This window comes from Amphibalanus amphitrite, unplaced genomic scaffold (assembly GCF_019059575.1).
Source record: "Amphibalanus amphitrite isolate SeventyFive unplaced genomic scaffold, NRLGWU_Aamphi_draft 000192F_arrow, whole genome shotgun sequence".
Taxonomy (NCBI): Eukaryota; Metazoa; Arthropoda; class Thecostraca; order Balanomorpha; family Balanidae; genus Amphibalanus; species Amphibalanus amphitrite.
In genome coordinates, this window is record NW_024881687.1 from 530,818 (window position 1) to 544,323 (window position 13,506).

The 13,506-nt window shown below is 46.4% G+C and overlaps 1 protein-coding gene across 5 annotated transcripts in view; it reads left to right on the top strand.

Annotated features, from left to right (window-relative positions):
* The window catches only part of LOC122384508 (NACHT and WD repeat domain-containing protein 2-like), a 61,648-nt gene that overhangs the window by 30,014 nt on the left and 18,128 nt on the right, over window positions 1–13,506 (top strand). For all 5 annotated transcript variants that reach the window (XM_043372018.1, XM_043372015.1, XM_043372016.1 and 2 more), the window contains 6 exons: window positions 1,180–1,319; window positions 3,393–3,603; window positions 4,222–4,323; window positions 7,295–7,437; window positions 8,130–8,276; window positions 10,775–10,880. In XM_043372018.1, coding sequence (XP_043227953.1) covers window positions 1,180–1,319; window positions 3,393–3,603; window positions 4,222–4,323; window positions 7,295–7,437; window positions 8,130–8,276; window positions 10,775–10,880 — 849 coding nt within the window. The remainder of the gene's footprint in view (window positions 1–1,179; window positions 1,320–3,392; window positions 3,604–4,221; window positions 4,324–7,294; window positions 7,438–8,129; window positions 8,277–10,774; window positions 10,881–13,506) is intronic.

A 13,506-nucleotide genomic window follows, 5' to 3' on the forward strand; every position in this document is an offset into this window, starting at 1 on the left:
TCTGGCTCCCCACCAGACTGCCGCCACTTGTCAAGGTCAGTAGACATGGGACTGCCGCCCCATGTCAATTGGTCCTCTGGCTCCCCACCAGACTGCCGCCGCATGTCAAGGTCAGTAGCAAATGCTACGGGCTACCGGACTGCCGCCCCATGTCAAGGTCAGTAGCAAGTGTTACCAGACTGCCACCCCATGTCAATTGGTCCCCTGGCTCCCCACCAGACTGCCGCCACATGTTAAGGTCAGTAGTAGGTGCTACATACCAGAGTTCCGCACCATGTCAAGGTCCTCTGGCTCCCCACCAGACTGCCGCCACATGTCAAGGTCAGTAGCAAGTGTTACCAGACTGCCGCCACATGTCAAGGTCAGTAGCAAGTGTTACCAGACTGCCACCCCATGTCAATTGGTCCTCTGGCTCCCCACCAGACTGCCGCCACATGTCAAGGTCAGTAGCAGGTACATAGTTCCGCACCATGTCAATTGGTAGCCTGGCTCCCCAGCAGACTGTCGCTGCATGTAAAAGTAAATATCAATAGCAATTAGCAGGTCCCTCCGAACTGCCGCCCCATTCAACGTCAGTAGCATGCCCTGTCAGACTTCCTCGTAAGTTCAAGGTCAGTAGCAGGTGCTATACCAGACTTCCTCCCTCGCGTCTATGCCGGTGGAAGGCCCTATCTGCGGTACCCTGCCTGTGCGCGATTGATAGCCGGTACCAACAGCAGTGAGCTTCCACGACTGAGCTGATACGTAGCGACGCCGGTATGTAAGATGCAAGACGCCAACCTGAGCCGACTCTCACGTGCGCGCCATTCAGGGCCGGTGCGGCTGGCACGTGAGCTCGCTGGTTTTGGGGTGAGCCGAGACGGGCAAGGTGGAAGAAAATTGGATGTCGACGCCTGCAATTGAACGTAATCCACTTACTCATCTTTCAATTTCGTTTATTATGTTCGGCGGTGAGCTCACGCGGTGATGTTGTCTGCTCCAAGGAATTCAAAAAATTATCTTATAGCCCCAAGGGCAACATCAATGCACCAGCCCAGATTCCCTTGATGTGTATGTGATGTATTGTTACGATATTAATATAGACCAATAAAGGCTGGAAATAGATTGATTCCCTGAACCAAAAGAAAACAGTCTGCTTGCCAAACATGTTTGGCTCATCGCGCTCCATTCTGTCTTCAGATTGTGGTCTCGTGCGTCTATGAGGAGAACGATCCGGCCATCTCCCAGGACTGTGTCACACTCAGGAAGATTATCGAGGAGAGCGACAACTTTCTGGAGGTGACCTCACTGGGATACGACCTGGCCATGGACGTTATCAAGTGAGTGAGCAGGACGGCAGTGAAAAATAACAGTGTTATTGACGAACAAGATTACAGTCTGATGGGTGAGATAGATTCCGCATGTATATTGCATAACAACGGTATCAAATTGTGATTGGCACTCCCGGGTATCCATCCTCGGTACACCTCCATACATCGAGAGACACTGGTTAGTGCTCGGTATCAGGTGGTGTCGCACAGCACTATCCATTTCCATATCCAGTACTAGCGCTGATGTGGCGTCGCGATCTGCCCCGCTGATGAAAAGCCAGTTCTATATGTGTCCGGGATCAAATATCGTCATAAAACAGAGCAGACACGACAGTCTGTTACCGACTGGGCACTGTTCGATAGCTGTCTGATCTCCAGGCACCAGGGCCCAGGGGTGGTCACGGGCCGGTTTTCTTCAGCTAATGCAGGGCGTTGTGGGGTCGTTTTTAGTCTGCTAAGCTGCTGGACGCTGGATACTGTCACACGTGACTGTAGCTAGATGTCTGTCTGAGCGTTTGTGCTATTGCTAACCGTACTGGCTATGTTGGCCTGCAAGGCTCAGTAGCGTCTGAACAGTGCAGTCTCTCTGAGTTCAGAGTTCTCTGGAGATCAGCTCTGAGGCCGGATCATCTTTGTCAGACTTGACATCACGGGGGATGGGAGGATCGAAAGTAAAGAGAAAAGAGCCGAATGAATCGTCACTCGATTAGTGTGACTTTAAACATACAGGAGCTAAATTGTCATTTGAGGCACTAAAAGGTTATCGGTGAGAGATAGCAACGGAGGGAAGCTCAAGTGATTGCGATGGCTGGTCAGTGCGTTGGTGGATTGCCCGACAGGCCGAATCGTGCTGCTAGATTAACTGTGGTCTTGGGTGACCAGGTGCACTGTTACCGTGATGGAGCAATCTGTCTGATTTCATTTGTGATAAAGGTTGAAATAAAATTTTATGATTTTGATTGAGAATTGATTGAGAATGAAAGATCGTTTTGCGAAATTAGTAGATGAAAGATCAAGTTCTGTTTGGCAAATGAAAAGTTTACATTCAATATGTTCCTTTTTATCAATATTTCAAGATATTTGTGTCTTTGTATTTTAAAGCTGCGATGTTGGCTGGCTTTACACGTCAGCTTAGTTTGCTAACCTTTTGGATAATATGATCGTAATTACAACGCACCGTAAGAATCTTGAAGCACCCCGGTATAAGTTTTCCATTAAAGACAGCGTGGTTCTTGTCATCAGTCGTCTTGTCGTCCGTCTAAAAATCACGCTAGACCACGGCTTTTGCCCACGACTCCGGAGCCGCCGCTGCGGTGTCGAGGCAGAAGACTTGCTGCAAATCGATGCGCTCGCTTGTATCCATTAGGGTCAGCTCCGAATCTGGTCATAATTGACAGATAAAGGTAAACTAATCCGACCCAGATTCGCATACAAAAAGGTTTGTTCAGACCGCCAAATTCCATTTTTCGCCACGACAAAGGTGCACGTGCAGCAAGGCCGCTCCGTAGATGTGCGTTCAAATTGTTACGACCGTAATTATGCACCAGTTACATTGCTAAGTGGGTGACCAATTTCGGAGAGTGGATACCTGTGCAACGCATAAGGATGATTCACTGTCTCAGGGACGGAGAATTGCGCGTACGTACATTGTATCCTTAGGGAATAGTCTGTAAGCTATCATTCCATCAAGCTAGTGCTAACCGTAGTTAGACGGGTTGCATTTCAAGTACCTCTTGTTCTCTGCATATATTGCGTTGGGAAGTGATAATATGTAAGAACGTGAAAGACGTCAAGACAAAGGCTTAAAGGTACATGCATTCTTGCTGAATGTTGAGACAAAGCGCAAACAAGCCCGCCTATTAGCTCTCCATTTATTACCTCCTAATGTTGATATTTCGGCGATAACTTCGTCATGTTCTCCGATAGCCACAAGCACGTCACACAATGTAGCTTACAATACTTTTGCAGTGCCGTTCCGTGTTCGCGTTAAAACGGTAGCGTCTAATGCGTGCTAGAAGGTTGGTGCCTACCACTGACCTGTCGTTGACCTGTCATTGACCTCTGACCCCGACCGACCGTCAGACGATGGATGACAGACGGACACCGAGACCTCAACAACTACCAGATGCGAATGGTGAGCAACGCGCTGGGCCGCTGCTCACTGCCCATCTTCGTGAAGCTGGTGTTTGCCGAGATCTGCCGCTGGAAGAGCTACTCGCGGCCGCAGGACACGCATCTGGCCGGAAACGTCATGGATTCCATCATGATGCTGTTTGAGAAAATTGAGAAACAGGTGCGTCACGGTGAAATTCGCTAATGTTGGCACAGAGGACGGGGCGAAATGTCGGGGAAACTGAGCAATCGCCGGTTGATGCTGGCGTTACAGCAAAGAAAATCGCTTACCTTGTATGTCAGTGTCTGGCTCGTAATCTGAAATGTTGCGGGACACACAGCGAACGAACCACGTTTATCGGAAGTTATGTTCGCCGTGCGCCAGATATGATGAGAATTATGAGCGTAAAATAAGACTTGCGTTGGCTGCGTGGTTGAAATGGTGGATGCCGGCTTTGCCCTGCAAACTTTTAAAAGATAGGTTCTTGATAAGCAAAGGTGAGTCATTGAGCACGATGGAAGCAACGACAGTATAATTAGACCAACGACGTCTGTGTACCGTTTGCTTACAGGGTATACAAAGCCGAAGGTAATTAGACCTTATAGCAATCAAGACGATGCTGAAACGTATTATTCGTTGCTCTGAATTTTTTGTTGAAATATAGTTGCAAAAAATACATTAGATTCAATATTTTCAATAGATAAAAACCACTTACTCCCTGTAGACTACCTAAGCACGTTAGCTACCCACCGTGTGCACGTGGCCGACCCTCTGACGCACACCACTGGCGATCGACAGCACGGCAAGCTGCTGGTCTCACACGCCCTGGCCTACATCACGGCCTCCAAATCGGGACTGTCGGAGTCCGAGCTGGAAGACCTCATCTCGCTGGACGACAAGGTAAGTACCGATCGGAGCGAATGCGCGCGTGAGAGCATATAGCTGTGTCCAGTAGACCTTCGTCTCCATGCGACGAAAATGAGCCTGATGTTTGGCCTTTCTTTTGCCGGAAATGCTCGCAAAAAACTGTTTCCTGAAAACATTAATTTAATGTTCATATTAGATTATTGCAATCAGAAAATATATTCGAAGTAAATGTCAACGTGTCAGAGTACATTGGTTAGAAATAAAGCTAGGCAGTGTGCATGTTTTGTCATCGGCTATTCAAACGGCACAACCTCCCAGTTTCGTCTTGTGAGCTAGAAGTTAGATCCACCGCCTGAAATGTCCCTGCCACTACCGAGATAGAGCATAAACTCGACCTGACTACCCGTCTGTTCAGGACAGGTGGGAGTGCGGTCAGGCCGAGTCCGTCTCTCCACACATTAACCCATAATAACACATTTATCCCATACACAATTACCCACCCGCCGAGGACAGTCACCTCGCGCTACAGGTGCTCCGTATCGATCTCACAGTCTGAAGACTCCTGGAGCTGAGGTGCACTCACCACTGTGTGGATACTGCCCCGAACTCCCTCAGCTGCGCGGTACTGACGTGTACACTGCGCTTGAGGAGGGTTAAACATGAATATGGGGACGAGGTTATGACACTTTGCCGGGGCCCGCGCATATGTCAATGTCGCTGCAGTGTTCTCAAGTGGTGGAGCGAGAGAGAGGTGTGAGGAGTTGGCGATCGTGTTACCTGTTAGGGGATTGTTATTGCTCAGGTGATTCCCGCGGTGCTCCTTGTCCAATAATCCCGTGCTCCCTGTTCGTGTGTCTCATTTAAAACGTTGTGTTTTCAGCCTTTCAATCGGCCATTACGTTCTCTGTCCACGAAACCGTACCTCTCTTCTTGTTCTCAGGATTTTGTGATCGAGGAGCTATGCCATTCAAAGGTTGTTAGTGGCAAGATGCTTCGCAACAAATAACTATCTAAACAGTAAACACGTTATGTAACCACCAACAGATTACAGGTCAATGGTTCTGAGATAATGCACCCAGATTGCCTCTAAACTCAGCGGCTTTTGTGGTAGGTGGAATGCAATGCTATCCTATGGTGAGTTTCCTAATATTATAATGTTTGACGTCTAAGTTACATAAACACACAGTGGTTACACTGAGTACACTCAGGTCAACTGAACTATTTATACGTGTACAGATGGCAGAAGTATATAGATAGATACAAGTCCGAGAGCAGAGGATGTGGGCCCATGAGACGGATGAAAGTAAGACACTTGAATTGCGGTACTCTTATAAAGCACCCGAAACATTCCGTTTCTCCATAGGTTCAGTAAACTTGACACATCGTTTTCAACCATATCAAGAGCACTCAGCGTGCGATGAAGTAAGAATAAAACCTGCACTACGAAAGTTAAGGAGTGCTTTATATTCTGTCCGATACGTTCAGTGTGCCCTTTTTGCGATCGGTTCAACCATAAACTTAACAGCAAATGTTACCGGTGCTTTTGTGATAATTAGCTCTTAAATCGTAAAATGCCCAACAGCCGTAGTCTTATATCTCAGAGACATTTCAATTCCTTTGACCACTAAGGCGCAAGAACAACGCTGACCCGCCAGCGGCGGGGCGGCGAATTTCGTGCTCAGAGAGAAATCATACCGCTTGGCCGCGTCTCTCTCAGAGGGCTGTCCGCTCCAATTAGGTTAGCTGCATGCATAATTACGCAGTAACAGTGCCCCGTGACACGGCTGGAGGCTCTGATTGTTTATTGAGATCAGTGGGCCGGCTGAATTTATCTCCACTAACGCGGCCGTCGGCCTTTCCGACAGGCGAGGTTTTCATTTGTATTGCTTCATTTCTGAACGCTGTAACCGATCTGAGAATTGTTTGAAGAGTTCGAATGGAATGAATCGTTTTGATTGGATGTTTAGTCCCGATGCCTGAGACAATAATTAACATGGTCCAACTATTGTATTGTATTATATTGCATTGTATTGTATTGTATTGTATTGTATTGTATTGTATTGTACATTTAAGAGCGATCCACATTCCAAATTGCGTGGCGATTACTGCTCATCTCTGTCATCTCCATCTAACTACCAGTATAACGCCTTTTGGGGCGACTAACGGAGCGAGCGAGAGGGTGGGCCTTGCACGTGCGAAATTGCGAGGGGGTACCTCCAACTGACTTGTGCACGGCACCCTACTAACCGGTCTCTAGCGATGTGCCAAATTTGGGCACAATTGGCCCAGCCGTTCTCGAGATCTGGAAGCGGCACCCTGCACGTGCGCACGTGCAAGATGGGTCCCAACTGACTTGTGCACGGCACCCTACTAACCGGTCCCTAACTGTGTACCAAATTTGAGCGCAATCGGTCGAGCCGTTCTCGAGATCTGGAAACGACCCCTGCACGTGCGCATGTGCAGCAGCGCCCCAACTCTGGCAGATGGATATGCAGTGCCTAGTGGGTGCCTACCTACATGCCAACTTTCAGCGCAATCGGCCAAGTAGTTACCGAGATATTGCAACAATTACAAAACGGACACCTCTTCGTTTTGCACGTGACACGTGCATAAGGGGTCACCCGCATGCATCAGGAATAGTCCAATACTTGGTAGAAGGAATGAAGCTACCCTACAAAAATTACCGCGTGTAAATCGGTCAAGTGGTTGCTGAGATATAAGCCTCGCAAAAGCGTGACCACGGCCGGCCGGCCGGCCGCTCATATCAGAAATTTCCGTTAATCTAAGGAAAGACTACGCTCGCTTCGCTCGCTCCGTAATAATCTTTCATTTAACATAAAGACGTATATTGAGGCACAGAGCAGCATATTTTAACATATTAAAATATTAAAATATGCTGCTCTGTGCCTCAATATACGTCTTTTTGTTAATCTTTACCAGAGCAATGAACAGTAATATCAACATCCATCTTTCATTTACGTTACCGCACGTTGTTTGTGTACAGGTACTGGACGACGTTTACCAGTACCATCTGCCTCCGGTACGGCGGATCCCACCGCTACTCTGGACACGGATCCGGAACGACTTGCCCAACTACCTATCGGAGCGTGAGGCAGACGGGGTCAGCGTACTAAACTGGTACCACAGGTGGGTACGGTCGTACCCAACCACGGCCGGGTTGCGAGACTTTGATGGAATTCTCCACAAACGGCCACACTTACGCAAACTTTCCGTGGGCGAATTTCCGGTTTCGTCGCGTTGTGCTGTGAAAATAGGTCGTTTTCATTTTCATCTGCTTAAGTTCCGGTATTTTGTACAAGTTTCCGGTGAATGAGGACGTTTGAGAGGTCTTGTTAATGTTACGGAAAGTTTGTGGTACATTTCGTTAACGAAAATGCTGACGCTACGCACTGTTCAGTTGATATTCAGTTGTTTTGTCCGTATGTAAGCACCTACCATATTGAACTCTGGAGCAAACATTCGACATGAATCTGTGTAGTTACGGAAACACGTTTGCGGATACTATGAAGGCTCATGAACGTACGTTTTCGGGGCCGGGCGCTGACGATGAGATACGGACCGATCGCGAACCTGCATTTAATCAGCGAATGTTGATGAAACTACGTTAGATCGTACATGCGACCTACTAGATGTACTAGGCCTACGATGAAATATCAGCAAATCAACAGTTTGTCACTTTTTTGTTAATGCTCGATTTGGTATAACAACACCACCCTAATATTCTTACGGAAGTGCACACCTATGTTATTTTTATCTTGTGTTGTTGCATTGTCTACAATCCGGGAGAGCCACTGGAGCGTTATTTACTGCATCCGCAGGCAGTTCAAGGAAGCAGCCAAGAAGCGCTACTTCACCAACCAGAACTCGAGTCAGTACTTTCACTCGTCCATTGCCGACTACTTCCTGGGCATCTGGGGAGGCGGCACACCGAAACCGTTCCGCTTCACCGAGATACAGCGACACAGGTCAGCTCGTGTGTGTGTGTGGGGGGGGGGGTGAGAGGGGGGCTAACTATCATTTTGTCAGTGTGTGTCAGTGTGTGTATTTTGTCCGGTGTGTCAGTGTCGTGTGTTCGTGTATGTTTTTTTTTATAATTTTACTGTCCGACTTCACCTGTCATTGGGTGCAAGCCCGTTGGTGATTATTCAATAAACAAATAAACAAACAAACAAATTCTAATCAAGTATATTCAATAGTCAATCAATGGAATGGCGCTCCCGTAACTAATCTTTCTGAAACAGGGAATTCGCTGTTTTTATCCGTTGTTATCATTATGAACTGTCACAGTTTCGGCTTGGCGTAGGGTTACCTGTTCCTTTAGCTTTAAAATTGAATTCCGGTGATATTCTTGACACAATCGTTTCACTTAATCTCCCACATACCGCTCTCGTTCAGTTTAGATGTTATCCAATACCACGACTTACAGCTTTATTGTGTGCTACCAGGCGTGTTATTTTCCACGAACTGAGGATGTTGTGTCTCTCTCACGTTCAGTATATCCCTTCGTATATGAAGGCTGTTCTGAGAAATGATCGATGCATCTATTCATGCAGGATGTAACGCTGGCTTTACAAAAGGCTTACAGAAAATTGTTGTTACCCGTATCAGTAAGAATCCATGCATTATTTTGTTTTGTTTCAACGTTATTTTTTAAAGTGTTATTATACATTTAAGCTTTTGTAAGTGCTGGTAATTATACGTACAGTCTGTCTTAAAAGTACCGCGCAAAGTGGCGGTGGATCCATCAAGCCTGACCGAGAAAGGTCTGCTTTAATTTGAAAGTCACCGAACCAATTGAGCTGGGGAATGGACGAGGATGTCCATTGCTTCGGTGACCCAAATTTAGCAGGCCCTTCCTCAGTCAGGCTCGATGGATCCACCGCCACTTTGCGCGGTACTTTTAACCCTATTAGTGGCAGGCTCCTGGCTACCCCATATTAGTGGCAGGGGGGGCTGTTTACGACCCCCCCTTGATATCTCGAGATCTAACCGGCCGATTTTCAAAATTCAAACGGCATTCGATTTGGCTCAACGAGATCTACATTTAAAAAAAAAAAAAAATAGAAAATGTCAATAGGGGGGTAGAGGGGGGTAAAAACGGGCAAATTGCAGATACATTTTAGACTGTTTATCACGGCCAGGTTTCTGAACCAATCTTAACGCAACTTTTGCCGATCGATAGAGAATGAACCAGGAATTCACATGGATCCTAAAAATATGCATTTTCAAAAATCATAGGCGGATACAGATCATTGAGATTGGGGGTACACAAAAAGTATAGTAAATAAGGTTTTTGTTGGTACTGTTTCTAAAAAGGGTGGCAATGGTCTTGTTATGTTACAATTTTCTTATGAGAGAACGACTAAAATTGTATTGGTCATGCATAGGCGGTGTCAGGGCACCTATGTTGGGAGGTAAAAAATAACCCCCCTTTTTGGACGCCTGGATCCGCCTATTATAGCAAAAACGTGTCAAAAGAGGATGCACAATAACTTTGTATATGTTATCACATGATACCTTTCATTCAATGTTCGTAAAACTGGTGCAGCATCGTGATCTTCGCCCAAATGACTCGCTTCACGAATAGGACCCCCAATTCCCAGTGCTCTGGAGCCGCCCCTGGTTAAGTTATGAACTTGAAATTTTCAGGGAATGTGCCCAATTTAGTTTTAGGAAAAGTCAGAAAATTTCAGCATCGTAGCTTCAGCGGTTTCGGAGATATTCCCGAAAAACCTGAGGGGTGGATAAAAACAACCCCCCCCCCCTGCCACTAATAGGGTTAAGACAGACTGTACTGACGCACTTATGGTTCAGCAAATAAACCAGTCTTCCCAAATGACACTTACCATTATTTGCTGAGCTACAACATCCCAAAGCCTTTCATTCAGCCGTTTAACGACCCCGTTGCTGTGGACAGGATCGTCGTCTTTGAAAAGGCTTATAGCATCGCACAGTGCACCTAAAGGCGGATGTAGAAGCTCCCACGCCGACTGCCCACCTGCAGGACATCTTGTTCAGTGCCATCTATAAGTAGTCTAGTGCCCCACTCGTGTTGTTTGCGCCGCTGTGAGTCCGGGAAGAGCCACGTCACGACGAGCTGAGGATTCTCTGACCGGCTGTTGCCAACGGATGGGGATGCTCCCACCACTTAATCACCGTCTTTCCAAACTTGTCAAGCCATAGTTTGCGACGTTGGAACTTTTTTTCCCGAGACTTGGTGTTCAAAAGTTTTGTAACACACAAGACAACCTAAGTCGCTTCTCACTTGTGGCAATGATGTTTGCCAGAGACGCCGCTAATTTGGAGGTGTCTAAACCAAAAACTTTTTCAGGCCTAAAGGGTATGTCCCGTACCGTGATCATACTCATATTGCTTTTTTTGCTCGTCGACACACAGAATGAGCAGCGAACTTCCGTCAATTCCTTTGGTGAGCTGTAGTCGAGCGACCTGTGCTTTGTTGCAGATTTAACCTGAAGGAGAAGGAGGGTGAGGCTGATCGCAAGGTGCCCCTCCAGCCCCTGGCGTTCCTGGCCAAAGATGGCACCGTCTCCCGCTACAATCTCCGCAAGGTAACAACTAATTTCACCAACTTAAACACCTAAACGAAACCTTTCAGTTTGAATTTACTTTGCCGTAAGCTGCCAGCCTTGCATTTCATGCCAGCCTTGCTAAAGCTTAGTAAATTCTTCCACCGTCCACTGTCCAGTCCCTGGCTGTCTCAGCTCGACCCATAAAAGTGCACCTGTGTATATCGGATACCCTGATTTGCATCCGACTTTGGCTGTAGAGCTGCCATAAGGGATCCTTTGTCCCCATTCCGTTTTATATATCCGGATACTGTCTCGTTGTGTCAGTACCTATCGGTATACTTATAGGTATTACGATGCTATTTTGTAGAGCCAATAGGCTATCAAACGTAGAAGGTAAATATCTATGGTGCTTTGAACGGCCAAAATCTGCATGCCAGACGGCAAACATTATTATTATCCCCGTAAAGGAAATTCCCGGCACTGACGGCATTGTGGCTCAGCTAGAGTACCAGGATGCTGTGGGGCAATCATCTTACACATTTGATGGACTATTTATCCAGCATGTATCCGTTCCTGTTGGCTTTTTCATACCTCGAGGATGTAATGTCTGGTGGAACGTATCACGTGAATACACAGATCTTACAAGCACGCCAGCACCGCATCTCAATCAGAGAGGTGATTGTGCGACAGTTCGCCTATGCATAACAACTACTGATGGGTCATTGCAGTTTCCATTGCATATGCAGTATACATAAGTGTTTCTTTTCATGATCATCGCTACTCACATAGGTCATAGATTGTGGCATAGTCAAAATTTACCTACCTGATGGTTTTAGGATTGCTGACCATCAACCAACCAGCTTCAACCGATTTTTTTTTTCTTTAACCAAAAGTAGGCTATTTAGTGCAACTACTTAACAATGAGGAACATATATTCATTTTGTCATATTTCGTTCTGTCTACGAGCGGTGCGGTAATGATTAAATCAAAATTAGCAGAAATAGTACCATCATAGCATCATTACCATTCGAATAGGCTATTGACTAGGGCAAAGCATGGCTGCATTCGAGGACTACAATGGACTTGAATGTGCCCGCTGTGCACTTATTTCGTCAAATGGACAAACGACACGGGTGGCTTTGATAACTGTTGGGTCGGCACGACAAGCCTTTGGTGTTTTTACCTTTTAGCCTGGCAAGGTATTCGATAAGTGATTGAAGAATTCCAAGCAAGCAATGCCCAGATTTTTCTAAGAACGCGGACAAAGAGCCTTTGTATAGAGGTATACATGTGTGTTGTGTGTTTTTACATTACGTTGGAGCTCACTTGCCTGAGGAGAGCATGGAAAGCAGGGAATTTGTATGGCCAGGGTGATTTTATTTAACTATTTCTTATCAGTAAATGTTAATAATTTGATCTGGCTTTTCTATATACCAGGTCATTGCATGCTGTTAGGTCCATTATTCAGGTAGCACACAATGATATTACATTAATTTCTGAGGTCATCAATCCACAGGTCACCGACTCTAAAAAAAGATTAAATTTTAATATGTCTTCAGGTCTGAAGGAGAGAACAGAAGACGTAACATACGAAGAGTATCAGCCTGGTACATCATTATTTAACGGTTTTAGAGGGCCATTGCACGACTACTAAAAAGTCTTGAAAAAGTTCAGACTGGGCTCCTGACTGTGGGGTACTGGGTATATGCAGTACCCCACAGTCAAATGACTGTGGGGTACTAGTACCCCACGTACCCCACGGTGGCGCCGCCCATGTGTTTCATTCATTTCATTCACCTTATCATTACAAAAATAGCTGTATCTTCACTTGTGTATGAGCAAAGAAGTATGTCTCTCGCAAAATATTATCGACTGACTGGGATACACAAGATGTGTTTATCGAATTGTAAGGATGTGTTGATCATGTTTTGTCCGTCTCCTAAGATCAGGTCCACCCTCTTTTGAAATCCCTACCCGTGTATCAACCTCCAATCTCCATCCTGGCAACTGATGTATGTAGATGTCAGCAAGCGAGTTAGACCAAACACCATATCTAGTGGACCAAGTGCAAACCGGAACTCTCACGCTGTTCCAAGTGGTTTAACCCGCGCACCGACGGGGGGGGCGGATATCCGCCCCCCCTGAGGTTTTTCGCGGATAGCGGGAAAACCGCGGCGCGTAGCGCCGCGAAATTTGGTATGACTATTCTCTCATCAATTTTACACATGGTGTGCAAGTTTGAACCTCCTAACTTTTAAGGTCAGGTCACCAGGTCACTTTGAATGACCCAACCTCAAGTCACTTTTTTGCAACTTTGTCACCGTGCCAGAGCTACAGTAGATGTCGGAGGCCTTTGAAAGTCGCAGGATGTTATTAGGTCATTAGTAGCTACAATTTGTATATCTCGGAATTTTGATGTCGGTGACCTAAGGTCAGGTCAATTTCGCGACCTCCCCATTATAAGTCAATGGGGGAAAAATCAACTCCCTGTTTTTACCACTAAAACGGGTCGGAATGGCCCCATATACCATACATGACTTCACATACGATCAACCTTCACTACCTTGAGGTCTGTTTTGCTGTTGGGCAGCTGTAAGGTCATGTGACGTCATCAAAGGTCACCAAAGGTTTTTTGCCAATAACTCCTTACAGGAACAAGATACAG